We start from the raw sequence: 25,651 nt of genomic DNA, 5'->3' as shown, positions 1-25,651 counted from the left end.
AACTTTCTTATTGGTAGACAGCAGATGTTGAGAAGCAAATTAAATCGAAGCATCATTTGTACGTAATGACTGCAGAAAATGAAGGAAAAAAACCCCTCTTCAAGTGTATGGTTCGCTTCTGTGGGAAGTGAGAAACGGGTCCTAAGCCGGGTTGGGGTTGGGGGGCGAGTACAAGACATGCATCAGGAGACTGGTTAGTAACTTCGCCTGCAGAGGGGTTACCATTTTTCAAGTCTTGGCCCCGCCTTTGGAAACATGAGGTGCACACACAGCCAGGCTAGCACTCCTGCTGCTTTTAGTTCTACGGTCTAGAGCCTTCTGAGAGCAAGCATGCAGTCTGCGTGTCTTTTGGGGGATGTTCGAAAGTTAAATTGGGTTAATATCATGACTCCACACTTCTGTAAACCGGTACCTTCATCTCTTTCAATCCCTGCATGTATTTGCCTTCTACATCCTGAATCTGGTCCTTTAACTCATTGAGTTCCTGGGGGAAATGGCAAAAAAAAGGCAAATGATGTCAAGGGCAAAGATGGACGGAGACCACAGAGAAAGAGGCGAGTCTCTGACTCTTCTCTGCTTTGGGTGGTTTCCCTTATTTTGTGTAGTCAGAGCAGCGATCTTCTCTTAATTTTTTTAAGTGTTAAAATAAATTTCAGTATTACAACAATTCAAATTTCAGTGTATCTCATACGGTCTTTCCACACGATTGTACAAAATGCAGGTGTCTCTCATCTGTTTTTACACAATTTTATAAAGCAGGCAAAAGAGCTCCTGCAAAGGGAGGAAGGTCACCAACTCCTGCTGCACAGACCGCTCAGGGGCCCTGAGTTCTCCGTGCTCCGTCCAGTAAGACGCCGAGGACAGCAGTCAGCAGAGCGTGGCCCCTGCCCTGCGGAGGCTCGTTTATGCCCACACGCCCGGGTCCAGGGTCCGCGTGAGCGGGACGCGCAGTCCACCCTCGCTGAACAAGAGAACGGTGCTCACAGCCCAAGAGCAGAGACAACCATGACTGCGGCAAAGTCTACCTGGAGCCGGTGAGGTCTGAACCACGGGGGCGGGGGGACCGCACAGGGGAGGGACGTCTTAGGAAGAGCCATCAAAACATTGCTCATATAAAGCACAGTTGGAAGGCATCTTCAGGGGAATCTAGCCCCATCCCCACTGTGCTCAAACAAATCCCTCCTCCGGCCTCCATGGCAATCGGTTATCCAGCTGTTCAGGTATCACCAGTGGCAGCTGCTCCCTTTCAACTAGTTCTAATGACTAGAAGGCTCTTCCATAAATGAAGACAACTCTGATGCGCTGGCCTCCCCGGCCTCCGCTCGCTCTCCAGGACACAAATTCTGGTAACGCCACCTTTCCTTTGTATTGTCCCCTTTTCAGATGCAACATTTCTCATTTCTTTAACAAACAGGGCAGTGTGTTAAGGATATAACAGAGAATAATGTCCACATTCCAATGGGAGAGGGAAGAATGTCTGAAACACCAGATGACATCTACCGAAGACATACTGTGCATATTACAAAGGGCAGGGCACATTCCAGGCAGAGGGCGAGGTGCCCAAAGGCAAGGTGGGATTGTTGGGAGAAGTGAGTAATCTGTGTTCAGCAGATCCCGACACCCTGGGCGGAAGGTCGACACCATGGCCGAGCTCCCTGGGGCAGTGGGACGCTGAGGGTTCCAGCACACATCCGCCCTCCTGGGTGGGGAGGTTGGGGCGGCTCCCTGCAGGAGACCACAACTGGGCCGTGCTTATGGGAGGTGGGGGAGACCAGACCTAGACGAAAGACCCTGAATTTTACAAGTTAACTCTTTCCTTACTTGAAGACTGATTTTCATAAAAGGCTTCCCAAGGTCATGAGTAAGCAGAGTAAGCAGACAGACTTACCTTGAGTTCCCTAATGGACGCTTCAGTGTCAAGGGAGATGGAGGTGTCCCCGCTGCCCCTCCAAGAGGAAGTCCCACCCAGGGAGGCCAGTGTGGCTGCAGACAGGCCGGGCAGGCTACGAGACCCCTGCAACATTGCAAAGATGAAATGGGATTTCAGCCAAAACCAAAATTACTTCCACGTCCACTGTTATGGTACCCTTGCTCGAATTCAGTTTCCAAACTGGACCATCTTCCGTGGGTTTATGGTAAGCAACAAAGAGGTTCACCTCGAGGGGCCTCATGGATGCCTGGGATTTATCTGGTTAACCTTTAGCTCCATGCCTGGGCCCTAGTGAATCCCTTCTCTGTTCTGCAGGGCTTCTCACACACACCGGAAGTGACTCTCGGGGACCCCGGAGGTCGTGCACCCCTGGTGAGCCGGGCACTAGACCTGTTCACTCACCAGTGAGCATCTTTATTAAACATCAAGAATACACTTTCTTGTTAGTTTCATGCATAAATTTCAGGATCCTCATGGTTTACACTCTACAGAAATTCCTTACCTTCTCAGTGAAATCCTTCTCTGGTCTCTCTTCAACCTGGAGAGGAAAGTGGACAAGTAGTAAATACTTAACAGCATTAAACAGACCATCTGGATTTAGGGGGTAAGGTAACAGTAAGATAAAGCACTGGCTTCCGCTGCGATTTAGACACTACGTAGCCACGAGGCTCTTGGATGCGCTCGTGGTGCACAGCAGTGGCCGTGGGCAGCCCGTGGGCCTGGCTGAACTCCACTGCGTGGTTTTTCACCTTTCACAATTTCCACCGGAAGATGAGTCGTTAATGAATTGAATCCGAGCAGGCCGACTTGGCAAGTTTCTACAGCTGTGTGTAGGACTCGGCGTGGAAGAGGACAAGCACCCGCCTGGCTTACCCACTGCGATGACTAAGACTGGAACTTGAGTCTACAACCAGGGACCAGGGGCCGGAAGACGCAACCACACAGAGTGTTCATTTCGACTATGACTAACCTTGGTCTCCAAAGCGAGAAAGCGATGGAGCCAACTGCAACTTTCCCACTGCTCGTAGCTGAGTCAACGTGAAAATTCCAGTTTAAACATCTTGGGATGGACGCCCAGGTGTGGGGCGCTGGCTGGGGGTGGGTGCAGTACACGAGAATTTGCCAAGGGGAAAGGGGGGCCCCGAGAATTTGGTTCTTCACGTCCTTCCTGTTTGGACATGTCTCAGAGGCCTCCCTCCTCCCTTCCGCAGGCAGGAGCCTCTGTGGGACCTACAGCAGCCTAAGAAGCCCCAAGATGGTGAATCAGCACGGACCCCAAGGACAGGTGCCTGCCCTGTGAGGGCGCCTCGGGGTCACAGACCGCGGCAGCACTGGTGCTACTTCTCTCTGCTCAGCATCCTTCAAGAGGCCAACTTGCTCTTCTGCTTCCTCCCCCCCTTTTTGGCACATTGAGGACTCCTTTCCAAAAGCCCACAGGAAAGAGCACAGAAGGTGAGGAGAACTCTGCACTTGAGGGTCTCCAAACTCTCTGGCTTTTCCCATCATGCCTCTAATCCCACCTCGGGGTGCTCAGAAGTTCTTAAATTTGATTGACAGAGAGTCAACTGAAGATGCTCAGGATGAGTGCAGACCACATCTTTGATTTGGTAGACCTAGACCTGGGGCCCTCCAGGCACCCACGGGCCACCCAGAATGCGGGCTGAGAAAGCCTGATGGGTGTGGGTCCAAGACCACCGCAGAGCGGCTAATGGACACGCCACCTGCCCACAGTGCAGTCGTGCACAGGAGAGCGTAGGGTGGAGGTGCTAAGCACTGGTCAGGACGCCGTAAAGGCAGGGACTTCCTGTAAGGACAGCCACTTCCTGTCCTCTGCCCACTGCTCGAGTTCCCACCAAGAAGGCTCACTGACCGCCACCTGCTCTCCTCCACACTCGAACCTTCCACTTCTTTCCAGGGCAGGATACCTGAAGTAACCACTGAAATAACATAGCAAAGTGTGAGAGCTCAGCAACCAACCAAGGGGACCCAATGGAATCAGACAAAATACTTGATTAATTCAAAAGAAGGCAGTTTCTGAAACCAGCTCTTTGCTCAGGACAGTCAAGCTCAAGGGTTTCCTGCTCAACGGATCCAAGTTTAGCCCCGGGGCCTGGCTCCCAAAGCCACTGCACCTGGTCTCACCCATCCAGTGCACACCTGGGTCTTCAGCAAGAACTTTCTGTCTCAGTTAACTAGTCTCCTCTGTGTCCTGAGAGTTGGAGAGTACATGAAGGGGCTACATCCCTCAGGCAAGGGGGTGGACTCATGCTGGCCTCGTGCCCAGTTTGCTAAATAAGCCCCGAGGTGTGCGGGTGTTCCCTGGCGTCCAGAGCACTCTCCTCTCCACTTGGCCGTGGCCAGCTGTCCTCCGAGGACCAGCAAGCCTGTGTGTCTCACAGGAGATGTCCAGATACTCAGTCCAGATGCATCCTTTTCCATTCTCCACGTGGCAGTCACAGCCCGTGAAAGACAGCTCCCTCTCAACCGTGTACCACACCACCTGACATCTGCTGGCAGTGCATTTAGTGACTGTAAACGCATATGCCTAGACTTGTTCTTTCAGATGCGCATGTCACATTGGCCTAACGAGGTATTCCGGGGCACCCGGAGATGGCCTCAGATTGAGATGGTTCTACCTTACTGTTCCTGGCACAGCCCCAGGGAGCCTGGACCGATGTTCTGAGCTGTGAGAATGATTTTGGCATTTCGAGTGTGGGTCTTCTGTCCACTTGGGAATAAAAATATTCCTGAAAATGTCAAATAACTAAGGAAAAGCTAATTGTCTAGCACTTGGCCTGCTGGAGAATCCATTCAATAGACCTCCTGGGCACAAGGCCTTCATTCCCTAGAATAAGTTAGCTTGCAGAACAAATATTAATGAGACGAAAATAAGGAGACCGATTTCACTATGGGTAGAACAGGAAGACTCGGTTGAATAGACTGAGGCCACCGGGGAGAAGCCTGCTGCTGTTCTGCTCTGCAGTTTAGAGTACCTTTTCTGACTGCGTCAGCAATAGATAAATACTGTACAGATAAATGAAGCTCTAGAAATCCTATGTTCACCTACAAAAATATCTGCCCATAAAAGAAGGACCCCCACTTTATTTTAGCATTTCTTCTGAGAAAGATGAGAAGAAATAAGCACTAGACAGGAAACATTGCTTTTGTGGGGGCCTTTGCTCTGCGCTGTTTCACCATAATCATAAATATCACTTTGTAATTGGCAAAACACCAAATAAGGAAGAAAAACCTAAAACCATAGCTTTCTCTTCAATTTAAACACATTTTATAAGAGTTTTTAAAAAGCCTTTGCTCTGAAATACATAATACACTCAGAATGTGAAAATTCAGGACATGTTTTTAAGTAGAGACCATGGAGGGAAAAATTAAGCTCTCAATGAGAGTTTAGCCAGTTTGTGCTTAACGACTGTTTCCAATCTCTATTTTACACATCAGGGTAAGTGTCTGTTTTCTGAGTGACAAGGGACACGTGTATCTGCCCGCCTGCTGCCATGTAAGAAGTAGGCGGAGCCCCGGGAAAGCGGGGCAGCCGCACGGAGCCGCTGCAGTCCCGCCGGCTCCCGCTAGGTGGCAGCCGGTGTCGGGCGGAGAGGGCGGCCCAGGGAGCGGCGGGCAGGCAGAACGGCCCGCTCCGCCCCCAGCAAAGGAACAGGTAAGTACCCCAGACGTGAGTTTAATTTGACACAAAATACAGTATTTTATCTCTGAAAATAACATACAAAGACACAGAATAGACGAAAGGGTTCTTAGACACTGTTGTGGTCGCTGCACAGGGGATGCCATGGACCACAGGTGCCAAGACCCTCCAGCCCACAGCAGCAGGGACCCGGACAGGCCCCGGGACCTCGAGGCCGTGGCTCCTCACCTGAGAACCGGCAGCTGCTAGCTTTCCTTCTCACTTACTGAGCCTTCCTCCTCATTTTCTGAGCCATACTGAACGATGTGAAAACGTCACAGGAGCAGGCTTATGACATATGTAAACCGGTAGTTTATAGTCAAAACTGAGCATATACAAAGGCATTCTTTAAAATTTACAGGAAATAGTCACTTTCAAAAAAATCTGTGTGAAACTTTACATTATGGTGACTCTTCCTTTCAAAAACAAATGCTCAAAGTAGCACATTTTAATTTAATTCCAACCTTCTAATACCATGTCTAGGGGCAGGGTACAGCTCAGTGGTGGAGCCCGTGTCCAGCAGGCACGAGGTCCCGGGGTCAATCCCTAGCACCTCCATTAAAGATAAAACCTAATTACCCCCCACTTCCCCCCAGAATAAAATCCTCTATGAAGTTACTGTTTTGGCTCACTTAAACACCACGCCTGGTGAGGTTCCAGATTTCAGCTTCCGCATGTCACCATCTGGCTGGCCCGCCTTCCCCGAGACAGAGCACAGCCTGAGGGCCCTGGGGAGACCCCAGCAAGGGGGCCAGAGACCAAAGAACCTCTCCTCGTGGTGCCCCAAGCCCCAGAGGGGAAATGGGACCACAGAAGCCATGTCACCGCGGGGCCCCTCTGGAGAAACCAACCGACACCAGTGACACTGCTCAGAAAACATCTGTTTTAAGGGTAATTTTCCTCCCAATATAAACAGTAGCAGAGTCTACCATCAGAGTGAAAATTTCTGGCTTTAAATCCAGTAATACTGACCTCATCCTGCATGCCTTGTCCTTGAGCTCCTGTATTCATGATCCCAAACCTGTTTTGCCACCAGTCCCCGCCCCCGCCTCCTCCCGCCACATCAGACCAGAGTCCCTCCTGCCTTTTGTTTTTCCAGCTCAGATGGGGCTGAGGCTGCAGGTCCCCACCCAGGCTTCTCTGAAAACACACTGGCACGTGAACCTGGGCCCCACGCAGGACGTCCCGACCTCACTGGACGCAGGTGGGTTCTGAGGCCTGGTGACACAGCTGTGTCGGCCTCTGCCGGCGATGCTCACTCCTCGGACGTGCTCCAGGCCTGGATCAAACCTCGGATCCCTGCTCTCTGGACGCATCCGCCCCTCCCTCGCAGCCGGTGCTGCTGAGTTTTATACGGTGCGTGTGCCCACTTGCTGAGGTCTGCCTCCCTCCCCAGCCTGTGTCTGCAAATCCCTGCAGCCTAGAACATTCGAGGCATTCGATAAACACTGGCTGAATGAACAAACCACAACTCCCTCAAGAGGAAGATTCTGGACTTGTTGGAGAAGAAAACATGGCTCACCTATGGAATGTGAAAAATAAGCACGAGGTCACGCAGGGCATGTCCTCTGAGATGGGGCAGGCACCCTCTGCTTCCCACAAGGCTGCAGGACCACGGGCTGCGGCCCACGTGGCATCTTTGGAAGCTGAGGCACCTGCACTTTCTAAAAGCGGGACAAGCTGTCACTTCCCTGCATATCAGGCTGCCTGCTTTTGCTCTTGGCACGAGCTCCCCTCCCCCGCCCCGGGGCACTGGCCTTCCTTCCTCACCCAGAGCCTCCCAGGGCTGCCCCGCCAGGCCCCGGGGTCCTATTTCCTTCGCTGCCCTCGCTCACACTGCCCCCTGGAACCACATTCCTGATGGGTCATCAGGCCAGGATGGTTCCCCGCAGGCCACAGTGGCCCGTGACAACCCTCCTAGCCCTGGACAGCTCGCTCAAGAGAAGCAGGTCACCAATGCCTGGTCTTTTGATGGTTTTATTTCGCAAGTATATCATTACTCATCTTTCCAGGTGAAGCTCAGGAAGTCTAGGTCCTGTAACTCCCTAGTCCCTTCCTGCCCTGCATCCTTTGCAGAGGGTGGGCAGGGAGTGGGGCTGAGAGTGGGCCCCTCCCTGGGCGCAGCCTGTCCGTGCCGCTCCTCCCTCCTAGGCAGGGGGACCAGGGGAGCCTGAGCACAAGCATCCTGGCCGCCTTCCCATCAACAAGGCCAAATACACCCACTAACACTGTTGGTCTCGCAAACCTGAAACAAACACCTGCCCCCCTTCCAGTGGTGTAACTGCCTGGGATTCTGAACATAGAAACTGGGCAGACTCTGTGGAAGAGGACGGCGAGTGCGGGGATCCCGAGCACAGGGCTAGCTCAGCTCTGTCCTGCAGACTCTCTGCAGATGCCAGGGATGCTGCCTGTGTTCCAGCCTCCAGACGACCAAGAGCCACCATGACCGCACCCCCGGGGACTGCCCTGGGTGGCACCGAGGTGCCTCTGGATTCTAAGGGCCACACACAGAGGTGTCCTCAACTTCGAGGTCCCCAACCCACATGAAGCCTCTGGACGGGGTGGAGCACAGCCTGCCCCTCAGGCTGCGGGGCGCGGACCTTCGATTACTAAATGTGCCAACAGCTCAACTTGGTCAGTCGACCTTTGTAAACAAGCAGTTGACTCAGCGGAGAGGAGACTGAACAGATTACCTGTTTGTAACAAACTGAAAAACCAGCTCAACCGAGTCCCTGGTAGTCTTGTATACTCAGGGCTCTGAAGGGACCGAGATGGGTAGGGGGCGGGCGGACCTGGCCAGGCCCCCTCAGGTACCGAGAGACCACCAGCTTCTCGTCTTCCAGGCCCGGGGACACAGGGCCGTTTGACGCTCGCCGCTCTGTTGGTGGTGGTCTGCTAAACCCATTTTACGTTAAGTTTTCCACAGGTTTGGAAGGCGGATGACAGAGGCATTCGTATCTGGCCGCAGTCTCTCCAGTGAGGGACCAGGCTGAGCTGCTATTCTGTGACTTCATCACGATGCTTGAATAAATCCAAAGACGGCAGGCAGTCGGGGGCCCACAATCCCCTGCCTTGCTGGAGCCGGACCAGGCGGAGAACCCGGGAGGAGTCACACCTCCTCCTGTCAACTTGTCAGCACTTTCGTCGTTCCCAAAGTGAGCGCGAGAGAGGACTGGGCCCGCGGAAGCGCGGCTCTGCGTCCCAGTCGCCCCGGAAAGTTTTATCCCTGTGGGTCTGAGGTTCCACGCAGGTGATCTGTGTATCCGCATGGAATATGCAATCACGAGCCGGAAGCAAAGGCAGGCAAGGCCGTCCCTCGGGCCGCGGGGCCCGCTGGTCTCCAGGGCAGGAATTCCTCGGCTCCCAAACCCTGCTCTTCACTCATTTATGTAACATCCATAAGAGGTGACGCGTCAGATTTTAAACACTGAACATACATGACACGGAACAGCTAAGTATCCTGATGGGCCCTGGGGGAGCAGTAAACACCGGGGCTTTGCAGGGTGGCAGACACCCCTGTTCTCACCCTCTCCACCTGTCTTCCGTTTTCTCAGCCTCGACATGTAAATGGTAGAGAGGAGCACGTCTCCACTGTCAGCAGAACACCAGGGCCAGCCCAGGGATGAACGGCTCTGGCCTTGGCCTTGAAGTCAGGGAAAGCAGGGCAGGCGTGGGGGGCACTGAGGCCCCGGGCTCAGCGCTGCAGGGTCAACCCGCAGGGATCCCTCTGCTCACTTCCCCAGGAGAAGCAGACAGACATCTCCTTGTGGTATGAAACCTCCCGGCTGGAAAAAGCTGGATCTAATTTAAAAACACGAACGAGTCACCAGCACCCAATGTGGGCCCCTGTGCAAGGCGGAGATCTAGCCCCATGGCCTCTGCTTTGATTGCCGGGAACACCTCCTAAGTTTCAGACATGAGTGCATCCAACTGCGGTGTCATGTAAGGGAGTTAAGCACAGTCAGGCTCCCGTATGCCGGAGGAGTGAGGAAAGACATCACCTTCCCTCATCTTCCTGCTCTGCTGCCCAGGGTCCACCAGGAGGGGTGCTGGCCCTCAGCGTGCCCCGTCGTGCAGGGCTGGCACACAGCCCTGGCCCCTGCTCACTGAACGCCCCCTCCCCGGTCACTGTGTCAGCCCCCCTCCCAAATGTCCCAGGGGCAAAGCTGCCGGCCAATCCCTTATTGTTAAAAAAACAATACAGCTGCCTTATACAAAGCATCAGATGAGGCGAAACTGTAAAGTTTCAAAGACGGGGTGGGGGGGACCACAATACTGAGGCTTAAATGATGGGGACTAGCCAGCAAGAACCCTTCCTTTCTGAAGCAGAACCTGGGTCACATCGTGCTGAGTGACAGGAGCGCAGTGCTGCAGCTTCTCGGGCACTGACTAGAGGCCGGATGGACAGGGGAGGGTGGGGCAGAGCGAGGGCCGTCCTGGCACGTCCAGGCCTACGCCTGAGCCTAGAAACTGTCTGGGTCCAGGGACAGAAAACGTTTCAAGCAAAGTGTTAAAAACAAATCGTTCAAACTTTTAAATCATTAAAGAAAACCCACCCACATTGACGCACGTGGCTACAGTTCTTCCCCACTGCACACAGTTCCCTCCTGCCAGGAAGACCCCCGTCTCTAAGGGCCATCAGCAACCTCTTAAAGGCTCCCTTAGAAATTTAGCAGTGCGACAGTAAATTTTCTAAATTTGGAAGCGTTTTCCCCCCATCCTGTTTCTACTTTGACCTGAAATAAATCATGAAAAGTCTTCATCCTTCCTCCTGGGTTCAGGCATTCGGGGGTGGAGGGTTTACAGGAAGAGCAGTAAAGAGTGGAAGGGAAGGGCAGAAAGGGAGTAGGGAGGCGGCAGGAGCAGGCGATGCACTCACCACTGGGCTGGCTCGCGCCGAGCTGGCTCTGGAGGAGGAGCGGGAGCTGGACTTGAGGTGGCCGCTGGGCTCGGAGGGCTGGCCGGGCACACAGCCGGCCACGGGGCACGCAGACAGAAACAAAGGAACAGGTCAGCAGAGGTGCAGGGAGAACGGAGGCCACACGACCGATGCCCCGGTTAGTGGTGAAGTCAGCCACGCGCACCCCGGAAAGGAAGGAGAGGTTAGCAGGACAGCGGACGGCCCCGGGAAGGAGGCTGCGTCTCTCACCGCTTCCAACACATGCTCACACAGAATAAACAACTTAATCAGAGTATCAAAGGAACACAGAATTCTCGGTTAGTAGGAAGAAAGAGACACAAAGCATCTGTTCAGCCGGGTGCGGAGGACACCTTGTTGACGGGCAGAAAGCTGGTCGAGGTGGCAGTCACTGGTTTGGAGGACGCACGCTGCCTCCCAGCACAGAAACGGAAGATGGGGGGGACAGCTGCCTGGCTGTGGGGCCACGGAAAAGCCGGCTGCTCTGCCATCTTTCCCAGTGAAAGCAAAATAGGGTTTCGGGGTAATACGAAGGCAGGCCCGGCTCTCTGCAGTGCCGCAGGACCTTCCACCTGGCCGCCTGTGTGTGCTCCGTCTGTGTACCCATCTACCTAAACTTGCTGTCCTCCGGTAAAGGAAGACACCAGCAGCTCATTTACCCGGAATTGACGCCCTCTTAACTTTGACTTGTATTCACATCTGTTCTAGCCCTAAAAGCATTTTCAGTTGAACAGAAAAGAACATTACCTTCCTCTTGAATGAGGCAGGGAGGGGGCAGGGGAGGCAGAAACACCACTTCACATCACAGGCACCAGCAGACTGAGGAGCTGGCCTGCGAGGCCCGCAATGGCTGTCCTCTCCCTGCCCCCAGGGCCCCTGGAGACCCACAGGCATTACCCCTCCTGCAAATTATAAGGAGTCACAAAAGTTCAGGGGCCTTTGCGACTCTTATCACAAATACCATCTCTCAGTTTGCCTGTTTTTCCACCAGAGTGGAATTCCCGAGGGCAGAGTCTGCGTCTGTTCTGTTCGCTGCGGAATCCCCAGGGACCAGACGAGCCTGGCACACAGCGGACACTTGAGAAATACTTGCAGAACAAACCATTTTAACTTTCAGACTGTAAAGAGCCCTGGTCAAGATGAGCAAGTTCCCCAGACGCATCGGCCTGGACTCATTCCTCTATCGGATCAGTAGTTGCTGTGTATTTACGTGTAACACCCTGTTGCAGGTGCACAGAGGACAGGGCTGTGCACCCACCACATGTCAGAATCACTGCCCCGTGTGGCGTGTACACGAAATCTACCAGCATTACCAGCCTCACTTTTTAGCTTCATTGTTCAAAATAAAGGAAAATGCCTGACGTGGGCCCTTTAAAGCAGAAGTATTTCAGCTCTGGGTTTGCTGATACAGAAGAGAGGAGAATTTCCTCCTGTGGACAAATCCTACTGTATTCTATGTCACTGGCATCTGGGTTTGTGGTGCAAAGGTATGACAGATTGTTATCAATAGGGTTTATTTCCAACCCAAGTCTCTCCAATTCCTGAGTCAGTAACTACTCTCAAAGCATCCAATCTGACCCTGTCATGCGGAAAAGAGTAAGTTCAGCGTCTGCATCACTGCGGTCCATACGGTGCCTTTGAAGTCGCCCATGCTTTGGAGTCAGTGAGGCTGACGTGGGGCTGACATAATTTAGAAAAATCTGAGTCCAGGGTCCATCTCTTATCGGTCATGACACCTTGGAAAAGTTACACAGCCTGTCACCTGCAGCATGAAGTGAGGACACTGACCACATGGGTGCTGAGGGTGACGCAAGGGACTGCAGCTGGGCTCTCCCGCCCTGCCACTTCCGGCTGGAAACAGCCTGCATGGCCCGGGGATCAGGCGGCATGTGGGGGCGGGGCGGGCAGGGACTGACCGTGTCCCGGAGTGTGGGCAGAGCAATCAAGAAGGCCGCTCCACAGCCACGAGTCCTTCCCAGAGCGCGCACACAGCGTAGTTAACGGTCACAAAAGGATAGAAAGGAGGGTTTTCAAGCAAAATCTTTATACTTTAAAGAACTGGTCACAATCATTTACCTGTAATTGTAATCAGTCAAATTGTGAACACAGATGGTGTCTGAGGCTAACTTCTTGAGAGAAGGGGACAAGTCTTGCAAAGTGGGTTCAGGACTGTCCTAGGCAGGCTTGGGTCATCTTGGACTCTGAGGTCAGCGCTAGGCGTCAGGACAGGAGGGACCCCCAGTGTACAACATCCTCACGTGGGGATGTGTGTCCGCCAGCCGCCCCAGCCCCCAGCCTGACGGAGAGCCTGGAGAAGCCGCGGTCCTGGGAGCGGGGAACTCCGTGTCCACTTGGAGGGTGACTGTGAGGCCAGGCAGTGGGGGAGACAGGAGAGGACCAGAGCTCAGTGAGCCGCCCCTCCCACTCAGCCTGACCTGCTTCCGGCGCAGAGCTGCTGACTCAGCGACCCCTTCTGAGGGGTCTCACCACCGGGAGCAGTCTGTCCCTCTGAATCCTGCAAACTGCTGCCGCGCCCCTTCTGTGGGAGTGCAGCGTTAGGTGCAGCAAAATGGCTTTTTATTCTCTTATTTCTTCCGCGTGGCTTGGTACAAGGGACATGAGCTCTATTTCAGGCATTCTTGCCTGGACAAGACCTTTCACTTAAACTCCCCCAGTTCCTACGGGAGGCTGAAAGCACGGAGTAACTGCTACACGAAGGAGCAATCAGCAGGGCCAGGAGTCACCTGCAGAGGCGATCTAAAGAGAACCTATGGGGTGCACATCCTGCCAGACATGAGAGGTTCTGCTTCGGTCACCAGAAAGCCACACAGTGCTTGGGAAGTTTCACTCTCTTAACGAATTAGGGCGCTGCCTCTTACTGGTAAAAGGAAATCATTTAGTTGCATTTTATCCACCGTATAGGCCAGAGCCATTTCATCTATTAGGTAGGGTTTATGAACTTTTTAAGGGCCCACAAAAATACTTAATAACTGGGGAAAAGACTTAATATCGTTGGTGCCACTTCGTTAAAATTTGATGCAAAATAAAATTAGTTAAGTGCTTAATCAGATGCCAACAAAAACTCATGCTACATCAATTATTAGACTGAATATTTATAAAAATTACATTCTGAAGAAAACTGTAGGTTACACTGGCTTACTTCATAAGAATTTCAGATTATTTGTGATGATTGGAGAAATAACAAATCATAAAATTGGACTGTTCGGCCAATTAATTAAGTAGCCAATTATTTTCAAAGGCAAAGCTATGAAAGCACTTTCAAGTGTTTCTTCTTTTTCAAAAAAATCTTTCTTTCCTTCTTTCTTTCTTTCTAATGGAGGTACTGGGAATTGAACCCAGGGCCTTGCACCTGCTAAACACATGCCCTCCCGCTGACCACACCCTCCCCGCCCCAGGCATTTCCTGGGAAACCACCACATCTCAGGGGGCCTGGATGCCTCTTAGGGTCTGTGGAGGAGCCTCGGGAGGCAGAGCGCCTGCCGCTGGGGGTGCTGACAGGCGCTGATGCTGTTTCCGCTGGTCCTCGGGACAGCCAGCTTCCTCGCTTTCATGGGCTGATCCCATTTTCCCGTTTGTTTACCTTTATCCTTCATTCATTCACGCATTTTTTTTTCCTTCGACAAGTATTCCTCGCACACCGCGCCACCTTCACTGTGAAAGCCTATCACTTCAAACCCTCTGAAGAGATGAAATGACAACAAACTAAGAAAGGAAATTTCACATGTGTAATATTCTGAGTCCTTAAATTTGTCCGTCTTCTTTGACTACCCAGAGGTGAAAATAATCTGTGGCCCGCTGAATTCCTTCTGCTCCTCCTATTATTTTAAGATCACCTCGCCAGATTGCAGGGAAAGGGCAGATGAAACTCAGCCAAGGTTAGTCTTCTCCCTTTGAACTCAACGTAAAGGGATGACCGAGGACATCCAACCAACCACCGAAGGCTTCGTGACTCAAGTTATCCACAAGCCTCATCACGACATAAAACGGAGATGAAAAACAAGGTTTCCCCCCTGTGACTCTGGTTAGTTCTCTCCCCGGGCTGGAGCTGTGCTGAGCAAGCCACCCCAGCCCAGCATCATGCAGCAGATGGGATAAAATTCGGGAAACAGAGAAAGTGCCTTACAGTGTGGGAACCGCAGGCATTGCCCCGCCGAGCCCCTCCGAGACTGCTCTCAGGGAACACAGACGCCTGTGACGAAAACAGACGGTCAGGACTGGCATCCCTCCTCTGTCCATCAGCACCCAGGACACACTGTAACCAAGGAAGAGCAACACCTGCCAGGAGCAAGTCCTGAAAAGCATCATGATGGGAGACATGCAGGGAAAGCTCAAAACCACCTCCGCGTGCGTGTGGAGCTGTGCAGCAGAAGAGGTGTGTGCACAGATCTAAGGGAGAGACGTTTTAGCTGCGGTCAACCGGCATGCAATGGAATCTCCAACAAATCCTTTAAGTCTATGACTCTGAAAAATATCTCTCGCTAAGGAAAAACTTGTTAATCTAGATTTAAAACAAGCAGATAGTTCAAATATTCTGAATTTTGTCATGGCATCCTCATACGTGATGCTCAGAAAATGACTCCAGTAGGAAGTGACTTTGGAATAAAACAGCATGTGGATTATAGGTCAATATTTTATAACTCTTTGAGAATTGCTAAATAAAAAACAGACTATTTCATTGACTTGAGAATCCTTTGCAAATTAATCACTGCAGGTAAACAGAAGTTTATAATACCATGAATGGTGATGTTAAACTCTGCCCAGCTTTAAGGGGCTTTAGTATTCCCTGTTTGCCCTGGAGCTGGTTTGCTGGGCCAGTTACGTATCTAATTCAAACCTGTACAATGTGATGGAAATTCATAAGGTAATTAACAATAGAATAGAGCGACTTCGAATCCTTAAATTTCTTGCATGCTTTAAGTACCTTGTATATAAAACTAAAAGTTCCCAAAATAATATAATATAGTGGATTAATGTCTGTTAAGGCCATCAAAGCAATAAAAAGCTATCTTTCTTTTTGCCAATAGATTAGGTAAACGTTGCCAATACAAACACGTGTCTTCCTCAGCTATTACCAGCTGTGGGGAGAAATAAAACCCAGATCTAGCCAAAGGGGGCTGCGCGTATAAGCTCCATGTAAAGGGGTGACACCCGCAGAGGGGCTGCAAGCCGGTCATGTACACCGCACTCCGAGCAGGTGCGCGGCAGTGGCAGGGGCGCGCATGCGCGGTGGGGTTGGTGATGGTGGGGGGGGGGTCGGGGGGGGAGGGGTGTGGGAGGCACACGCACCCGGTAACTCCCAGCCGGCCTGGCAGCGCTGTACGGATACAAGGGCTGGAGGATGAAAGCAAACGGCAGATTTTTAAACCCTTGAAAAAACAGCAACAAATACAGTGACAAGGTAACCACCATGCTTTCAGTTACTTTCAGTTACCGTGACAGCCAAATTATTGCACAACTGTTAGAAGGAGTCCATGTAGGCACCGTGTTTTCAATAAATCTGATTGACGGAAATTCAGATTTACAAGAAAAATAAGTATGAGATGACTTCTAACTTCAAAATAGTAAACCACCCCCCAAATCTTTGAAATGTGACTGTTTTCTGGTCATTTCTTTCCAGGCCTTCCTGGAAGCAAGGGCTGGGGTGGGAAAGAACAGTGACGAGGTCAACACCACCACCAAGAGCACAAAACCCGCAACTCAAAATCCCAGGGTAAGAAAGCGCCTGGACGTGTTAATACACACACCTCCCCACGGGAACAGCGTGGCAGGACGGGCGTGTTCACTTCTGCCCAAGGGTCCCAGGAGCAGTCTTCAAGACACAAAAGGAGCTGTAAGGCTGCTCCGGCCGGCCAGGCCTGGCACTTCCTGTCATGGGGCATCCGCACTCAGAACACCGCGGGCTGGGGCAGTGCCTGTGCGGGGCGCGCTGGGACACAGAGCCAGCGGGCTGGTGTGGCCTGAGACTGAGCTCCAAAGAGCATCATGACTCGTTCACAGGCAGAGGCTGGAGAAAGCCCACAGCTCAGGGCCACGAGCCGGTCAGGGCGGTGGGACCAGGGATTAATCACACAGCAATGCAAAGGACAGGACGACAGAAGGAGGTGGCAGTTCAACCTCCAGAGCGTGATCTGCTCTTGAAGCTCTGACTCTGACTTGTATACCTGTCCCAAAACAGGCTGAGGGCCTCAGGGCCGGCCTTGTAAAAACAGGAAACACGGGGGACAGCGAGCCAGGGTAACAGCGTTGTCCCCCCCCCCCCACTTGCAAAGACGGAGGAGTCAGATTAGGCACAAAAGCCTTCCAAATTGCTTCCTGGACACATTTACAAGAGAAAAGTGTTTTTGAAAACACAAAAGAAACCCCAAATAGGGAACAATTGCTGGAAAAGGAGGAGAGACCCTAGAGACCAATTTTTTGGACCTGAGCTTGTGAAAATATACACATAATGATCCTCCTTTTTCTTAAACTCCTTTTGTTAAAAAAAATATATATGGTCTTAAATTATTTTTGATAATGTTTTAAAAGGCTGAGAAAAGTCTAAGCAGGTTAGTCAAGCCGACTGAAGCACTGACTGAGCTTTGCTCTTCGGGCTTCACGCAGAAGGGGTTGAAGCACCCACATCCATGAAACCAGCACTGAAAACGACAGACGGAAGGAAGGAGAAGGAGGGAACAGGGACGTGAAAGGAGGACACACCCGGTTTCCATTCTGGGCAGACAGGGGTTTGGGAGCAAAGCAACGACGGGGGAGCCCGAGGTCGGAGCAGGAGAGTCCCTGTAATCAGAGAAAACGGGCCGGAGGGGAGAAAGGCTCACAGCGTCATTTCATCTCAGAGGCACCGTCGGTTCACATAAACTGACTTCTACAACAAAATCGGTCAAGGACGTGCACTTGTGGGGAAAGACCAAAAGTGATCGGAAGGAATCAAGACAGTCCAGCTCACTGCTGAAACCGTTACATGGGACAAATCGGGACTTCGGAGTCTACACACAGGCAGACATTGACTTTATTAATTCTCACTGACAGTAAGACCACAGGGGTTTTGAAGGTCTTTGTAATTCGAGTTCTCATTTTTAAAGTTTGGTGGGAAAAACTCAAACTCAGGAATTTGCAGAAATATTAGCCTCTATTTTATGTAATAAAATATTTCATTTGTGATGATCTCCAGCTTGGCCTCCTTGGTTAGGGATTCACATGGTGCATGTGTGCTCAGGATTTACAGAAGACAGGATAAATTCAGGGGTGTAGTTCTGAGGCCAACAGTCTACACAACATTTCTGGGGGATACTACTATGTAAATTAACTCTTTCCCCAAACAAAATATTCTATCCAAACTAAAGGTCCTTGAGGAGGGAGCTAGCTGTTTCAGATCCCCATGCCAGCAGCATCCTAACAACCACACAGACACGGGACAGCCCTCGAAGGCGAGGAAGTAATTCTGTTCAGGTCACGTGATGGCGTCTTAAGACATCCCATCACGGCTCCAAGATCCTGTGACTCGTTCTTGTTGTTCATAAGCCTTGAATGAGCTACAGCAAAATCACCCAAGGGGCAGGTCCATGAAGTTCTGGGGTGCACAGGGAGGAATGTTCTAATATTTAACACCAGCACTACTGTGGCTCTACCTGGTTAGTTTCTATCTATTCTTTTTTCCCCCATGTATTCTTTAAGGTTCAGCACACATCCGTTGTTATGACACTTCCTGGCAAAGTTAATTTCTCCTTAGCATCCTGTTTACCGCTGCTCTGGTGTATCCCATAGGTGGGTCTGTCTTCTGTTCTACAAGTAAATGCTTCCAGAGGACCTAACTCACCTGCTTATTTTTGTGATTTTCCTACCAAAACTAGTTCCTTAATGTTTGCTGAGTGAATACAAACCTTACCTAGAACCAACAAGTCTTACCTAGTAGGGCTCTTAAATAACTTAGAAATATTTACCTCTCAAGATTGATGTGTGTTTGTTAAGGACGAGGAGGAAGGCTACTGCACAGACATCTGGATTTGGATTTGCTTTAACTTTCATTCTAAGTCTAGTCCATCCCTGAGAAACTGCCACAAAATATGCAAAGTAATTCCGTCTCCAGGAACTCTCAAGGAATGAACTTCAGGGCTGTCTTATTTTCTTCCTTTTCATTAATTCTAACTGCTAACTATCCACATACTTTCCTTCACTGTGCTTAGCTGAGCACAGACAGTGTGTGTTCAAACATCTGAATGTGAATTCAAACGCAAGACAGTGCGGTAAATCTGATTTAAATATATCATGTTAATTATTGCCCCCAAGCTGACTTTAACATCTATCCAAATGAAAAGTCGTAACATAGACATTAAAAGAGAAAAAGTGAGCGGAATTTACACACACAAGATCGCATGCTACAAAACCTGTGGTTTCTGAAGAGAGGATGTGAAAGATTTAAATGGAAACCAACCAACGTCTCCTCTCTGGATGATGACAAAGTAGAGAATCTGCCGTCACCGCTGTAGCTGGAATTCTGAGCAGCAGAGAAAACAGAGTAAGTGGTGGACATGTCCTTAACACCCTCAGAGCACCACCTGTCCCCGTCAAAAGGCAAATCAGAAATCACACAACCCAACCAGTGTCAGTGCCCCGGGAATGCTGACGCAGCTGAAGAACCAGCAGACTCGACTGCAGCAGAAACTCTCAGCAACCAGAGGTTCTAAGCTGTGTTGATGTCTCAGTGATGCCGTGCGCTTTAACTATTATTATTAATTATTGACATTTAACTATTATTATTACTTGTAATTACTAAATCTCACAATGGACTGTCTATAACCTCTTAGTCTAGACCTTCCATATTACGTATCTTCTTAGGTAACTAAAATTCTATTTATTGCACAATTTTCATTCTTTCCCCACCCAGACCCCTGAGGGGTACTGCTGGGCCGGAAGGAGCTGCACCCACTCCCAGCTGAGAACCATCCACAGAATGCTGGGTCCTACAGCCGTGGGGCGGCGTCAGCATGGCTTTATGAAGGTCAGATCCAACCAAGGGTCTGGATGGGAAGGCGATACATGTGACGTTTACAGAGGAAGGCATAGAACAGCACTTCTCCTCCCCGGAGGCTCTGGGCTCCCTTGAGGTGGAAACAGGCATCTCTGTCCCTTGGCCTCAGTCCGGTCCCCTTACTCCTTCCCACAGACTGGTATTTCCCACACCGATGCGATTTCTCCTTCCCGTCCAGTTTTTCCCCGAGCCCACGCTCACACTATCCCTGGAGTTTTCTGCGCCTGGGTTTTCCCATATAAGGTGCTGCATTAAATGTAGGTTATTTGGCTCTTTAATCATCATGTTTCCTGATTATTTATTAAATCCATTTTATATCCAGTTTTGCTCTGTGAAGAGTTTTATTATCAAGTTCTTTTTGTATTTGATTTCTAGAGGCATTACTTAGCTAAATCAAAGGCACACTTTCACCATTTCAACATGAAAACCAAAGATTGAAATATATGGATATTATGTTCCACATAGAGCTCGATGTCACGCTGCACTGTCACAAACATGCTGCAAGGACATGGTCGGGATGTCCTAAAGGGGACTGTCGTGTTGGGTAGAAGCTGGACTAAAGAACTTCTCAAGTAACTTCCAGCTCTCAACTATGATTCTTTGTGATCAATATGGTGAGACTGTGCAATTAGGGTGAAAAGTTACTAATGAGTCAATATAACTTCAGGATTGCAGCTCTTGTCCTGTAATGCCAGCACTCAGCAGGGATGCTGAGCACAGAAAGCAAAGCTGTCAGCATCCCACAAGCCCAGAACGGCATGTTGCCTGCTTCTGGCTGGGGGTGCTGCACCACCTTGACGAGAAACATAACAGAACCAGAGAACGTCCAAAGGCTGTCAGTGCAAAAGGCAACATGAATAGGAACACGCAGCCTTCAAACTGGGAGGGTTTTTAGTCTGGGAATGAGAAAAACTTAGGTGAAACAGAAGTGAATGCAATCCTTAATAGGGACGGGAGGGTAAAACTTCATCAGATGGTTTCAGAAAGCTCAGGTGGGGTTATGTTACCCCTCTGAAACCTGAAAATATAATTTAAATGCATATATGATATTTCTTAATAAAATATAATTAAGACAAATGAAAAGAAATACTATTTTACACAACTAGGAATATTACTACAAGAAAAAAAAGGAAGCACATGGAAGAACAGGAAAATTTTAGGTAATTTAATGTATAAGTGATCAGCAGCAGGTCATGAAACTGAATCCAAATGCATCGAGTTTCGCCATGTGAAATCCCCAGCCACCTCCTTGAGAAATCCTAAAGCTTTCCTTCACTTTTCTCTAACTCCCCTGCTGCTGGTTCCTTCCTTCTCTCCCTGCAGAGCACCCCTCTGCACCTTTTCTACCTCCCGCCCCAGAGCTGTGGGCCCTCCCGGCATTAGTATTCAGGGAAACACGGGCTGGAATATGAGTGTCTTTAAAATTACACAGAGAAGCGGGGCACTGTGGAAACGTCGAATTTAAGAATATTTGAAAGCTGGATATACTTAATATACACAGTCTACACACGCACATACACTTGGGGCAATGAAACAGTGAAAGGGCTAATATTTAATTCCAGCCCTTTTAATACATCAGCGATTCCTTTCAGTATTGACCTCCCACACTTAGGATGTCTGAAGACTAACAGTCTAAGAATGCCAACCAGTTGAGAAACATTAGCTTTCATTCTATCATGGGCTCGGAAAAAAAGGAGGGAGAGAGAGAGAGAGAGAAACAAGAGAACAACTATAGCACAGAAAAAAAAACCAAAGAAGCTAAATTAAGCAATATTTTAAATAAGCTTTGCGGCAAACTGTTTGAATTCTGTGTCATGCAAATTTACTATACTGACCCCGCCAGATCTTCTATTCAGGGACTGGGATCCATATAATTCTCCATCATAACCATTTGTCTGTTTCAGTGAAGAAAAGGAGAAAAACTGGTATCAGTGCAGAAAGGAAGACACAGGGACAGACTGGCAGGGAAGACTTAGCCGGGTGTGAACTGAGCTTGGGGGTGGAGCGGAGCGACAAGCCCAGGGGAGCACCCGGCCTGGCCAGCCCCCCAGCGCCTCCGTGCTTCCCACCTGCTTGCTGCATCTCAGGAGAAACCAGCGGAACTGGGGGCTCTCACTCGGAACTAAGTGTTTACCGTGGCGGTATAGCCTCTGTCTTAGCTTCTCATTCATCCAGTCTTTCTACTTTATTTTTTAAAATGAAATCTGAGGACCTATTTCCTAATCTCATAATTTGTTCTCCTGAGAATGATGAACTTAGCCGTCCACCTGCATCCTTTCTCTTCTGAATTCCGAGCCAGAGCCGGGCTTTCTAGAACAGCTCTCCTTCACCTCTAAGGGAACTTCTGCTGATTCAAGGTAAGAGCTGACAAGTGTCAGGGACATAACCAGCTCTCATGACGGAAAGAGGAGGAGAGGTCCAGGCAACTGCTAAACATGGAAGGAGATGCCGGGGGCCCTGGACGTGGGTCCAGATTCCAAGTAGAAGCTTTGTCACGTGACCTGACGCAAGCTGTTTAATCCCCGGGAACCTCTCCTTCCTTGGCTGCGAAAATGTGCACAGTAAAGCGTACTTTACTAGGCCACTGTGAGGATTAAACCTGATCAAAACGGGTGTCCCCAGTGCCCAGAACGGTGTCCTTGTGCAGGACGTGCCAACTGGCTGGATCCGTGAACACGTGTGCACGGCCCCGAGCACTTTGGAAGAACGGATTCATTTCCTCGTTCAAAGAGCCAGGCACGTAACGTGCAGCCGGGGCGTGAATGAAGAGCCCCCGACGGGGGTTCCAGACAGATTACACGTCCAGACCCACGGAGCCTTGACTGTGGGACTACTTCCTTGTGTTACAGCTCAACAGCGAGTCCATTTCAGGTTTCTAAATGAAAAAGAGTACGTAGAAGTCCTTCAAAATCAAATCTGAAAGCTCAGTGAGTCCATTAAAACATTTCTGAAATAAGCCTGATGGTAAAAAAAACCTTTGGAGACGGGCAGGAGTTTTATTCAGCCTCATTTTCTTTTTCTCTCTCCACTGAAGAGAGTTATTTGAAATAATCTTGCCCGCCCAGGGCTTGTACATTTCAGACCTCCGCCTTACTCCTTTGACATCTGTTCAGAAACTAGTTTCCAGAAAAAAATTAATATAATATTGAGGGTTAACATCAATTTTAGATGACTTTTACTTTGCTAATAAATAAGGAAGAAAAATGTATGACATGATATACACCCTCTGGCTTTCCACTGCTGCTTATAAAACACAGACCGCTTTCGAGGAATTTTCCCTTTTGGTCTTCTCATTCTTGAGTTTGGCCCGCAGCACAGAGCAGAGGGTGGGTGGAGGCTGGCACATAATCCCTCATCTGTCTGTCTCTCTTGGCTTTCCATGAATATGCAGGAAAAACCTTTATTCTGAAGGCTTTGTTGGGGGGAGGGTGTAGCTCAGTGGTAGAGCACATGCTTAGCATGCACGAGGTCCTGGGTTCAATCCCCAGTACCTCCTCCAAAAATAAATAAACAAGCCAAATATCTCCCCCTAAATTTTTTTTTAAAAATAAATTGAAAAAAGAAAAGATCGAGTGAAAGCTTTGTGGAACAGCCACACTTCTCTGTTGTACTGAAATTCTTTCATGGAGAATACACTCCTACGACATCCCCCCAAACCTACATTCCTCACTGACAACAGCTCTGCAGTGAAAAGGCCTTGGACCTTCTTAAAGAACGCCACCCACTTTCCCCTCTCAGACAGTTTTCCTGGGCTGTATTTAGATGGAGGGAGCTGTTTTGAGGTGGCATAGCAGGGTAAAGAGTTGAAAATTAACTGCAACAGCATGAGAAGCAAAGCCCACTGAAGGCACACCGACTTCATCTTAAGTCAGGTCTCTGATGCTCAGTTAGCTTTGCTCTACGGAATGTGCTTTTCCCAACATGCCTCCCTGCACAGAGCACCTGCACTGCGGTCACCTGGGCCCCGTCCTAGGGGATCAGAACACCTGGAGGCCCAGAAATATGCATTGTAACAACCCCCCACCCCGCCGGGGAACTTTATACACAGTAACACTGAGAAACACTGCTCTAAGACAGCACAAAGTAAAGAAGACATTCACAGCAATCAGCGTTTTCTAAAAGAAGATAAGTAAGCCAGAAGAAGAAACACTCTCTCAAAACCAGTTATTCTCATAGTAATTTGGGATTAGTCAGCTAACAACCACCACGCAGTGCTATCAAAGCATCCACCAGCTTCACATGTGACCGTGCAGCAGTCAACCATGCAAATTAATAGTTCTAGATATTTTTCTACTGAGTCAGAAGACAGATCACCTTCAAAAGCATTAGAGGTGGGGAACTAAATAAGAAAGGCAAAAATCAAAGCTTTCAAGTTGGCCTCACAGTGGAGAAGAGCAGCCCCCAGGACACTCAGGGACAAGGGTGCTCTGCAGGCGTGTGGCCCTGTTGGTTACCATCTTGAAGGCTAACGTGCATTTCAAGAACAGGAATTCGCGAAACAATTTTTCAATGCAGTGGAATGAACGAAGCACAAAGGCCTTCTGGAAAAAGGCCTCCAAGTGGCAAAGCACGTAATCTGCTACAATAGCTTCAGTGCTGAGCCTCTTCAATGCCGAGCGTGGTTAAGGCTGAGATTAAATTCCTCCTCCTTTTAGAGGCATTTAGGCTCACAGGTTTTCAGAAAGCATACGGTGCGGAAACTCCTCTAGACGGAGCAAGGGCAATTCTGAATTTAAATCCAAAGGCTTTGTTTTTGTTACTGGAAGAGAGTCTTTCTCAAAGAGCACCTTCTGGCCAAACAGCCAAATTGGACATTCTATTTGAACGGATGCAGATTAGGAAAATGATACATTTTTCATTAGATGAAATGACTTTAAAGCTAATCTTTTAAGGAAAAGTAGAGGCATTCTTGGGAATTCTCGATCTGATTTGAGGCCCCTGGAAGAAGACACCATCTTTTCCATCTTAGTATCTGCGGCTGCCGGCCAGTGCCTGGCAACCAGTGGCGCTCCCGGACCGCCTGGTGAGTGAGGCGTTCAGGCACCCACACCTGGGCTCCTGGGCCTGCCCGCAAGGACCAGAGCTGCACCCAGGGGGCTCTGGGAAGAGGAGTGCTCACTCTGGTGGGTGCACCTCCCTCTTGCTCTCAGTCCCCAGGTAAGGACTGGTGGACGGCACACGTGTCTGTTCAAACAAAGACGTCCTTGGCTTTCTAGACAAATACCCATGAGATTAGTGGAACACCATAGGTTATTTTATCTGCCACACAACACTGTTAGGATCACGCCACAAAGTCTCTCCAACTATCTCACCCAGGCGTAGGGTCCCCCATACTCCAAGTCAGGCTGAGACTGGCAGTAAAGATGGAAAAGAAAAACAACAGGAAATAGTTGCCAAAAATCAATTAAAAAGCTCAGTAAAACAGAAAAACATAAAACACAAACCAGGCAATCTGGAAAATCTTAACAAAATTACATTTTTTTCAAGACTTCTTGGATCTCATGTGCATTGACAAATGCAATTACGTTAGAATGACGGCTACCATAAAATCCATTAACATTAAATGAATTTCCCTCCATGGCAAATGTTGCTATAACCCATGAAATCTGAGGCAGTTTGAGAGATCCCATTTCCTCCTCTGCTAATAATTTTATTTATATTAGGCAAGAGGTGAACAGATGCAGCATACTCAATCTTTTAAATAAAGAAAATTAAGAACGTAGGTTATCTCAATCTAGATCTTCTGAGAATGTGCATACGAACACCAGGAAAGTAAAATTTCTTCCATTTTTAAGGGTTTATCATCACTGTCAGTTGAATGAAGAAGGCCTGTGTTTTGAGAAAGTCAAGAGACAAAATATATGGTTTTTGAACTTTGCAAACTAAAGATTTCAGAATATTGAAATGCATGAAGCACAGGGACAGACCGAGGAGAGACTCCCGCAGCGGGGCAGTGGGAGCCTTGAGCTTCCGGGCCCCAGAGGGGCTTGGGGGATGGATGCTGGCCCCGGCCCTGAGCAGGCCTCCTGTGAAAATGAGGAGGTTTGACTCTCATCTCCA

At 49.7% G+C, this 25,651-nt stretch overlaps 1 protein-coding gene across 50 annotated transcripts in view; it reads right to left on the bottom strand.

Moving 5' to 3' along the window:
* The window catches only part of LRRFIP1 (LRR binding FLII interacting protein 1), a 142,989-nt gene that overhangs the window by 25,006 nt on the left and 92,332 nt on the right, over positions 1-25,651 (bottom strand). For 13 of the 50 annotated variants that reach the window (XM_074364601.1, XM_074364600.1, XM_074364564.1 and 10 more), the window contains 10 exons: positions 24,904-24,942; positions 21,427-21,486; positions 18,995-19,057; positions 17,263-17,340; positions 15,853-15,897; positions 14,690-14,755; positions 10,507-10,584; positions 2,433-2,468; positions 1,889-2,014; positions 413-484 (listed from right to left, as the gene is read on the bottom strand). In XM_074364601.1, coding sequence (XP_074220702.1) covers positions 413-484; positions 1,889-2,014; positions 2,433-2,468; positions 10,507-10,584; positions 14,690-14,755; positions 15,853-15,897; positions 17,263-17,340; positions 18,995-19,057; positions 21,427-21,486; positions 24,904-24,942 — 663 coding nt within the window. The remainder of the gene's footprint in view (positions 1-412; positions 485-1,888; positions 2,015-2,432; positions 2,469-10,506; positions 10,585-14,689; positions 14,756-15,852; positions 15,898-17,262; positions 17,341-18,994; positions 19,058-21,426; positions 21,487-24,903; positions 24,943-25,651) is intronic. The other 37 variants (XM_074364591.1, XM_074364593.1, XM_074364595.1 and 34 more) reach the window with 15 other exon arrangements.

This window comes from Camelus bactrianus, chromosome 5, assembly GCF_048773025.1.
Source record: "Camelus bactrianus isolate YW-2024 breed Bactrian camel chromosome 5, ASM4877302v1, whole genome shotgun sequence".
Classification (NCBI taxonomy): Eukaryota; Metazoa; Chordata; class Mammalia; order Artiodactyla; family Camelidae; genus Camelus; species Camelus bactrianus.
Note: the sequence above shows the minus strand (reverse complement) of the source record. Positions and strands in the feature narration are given on the sequence as shown.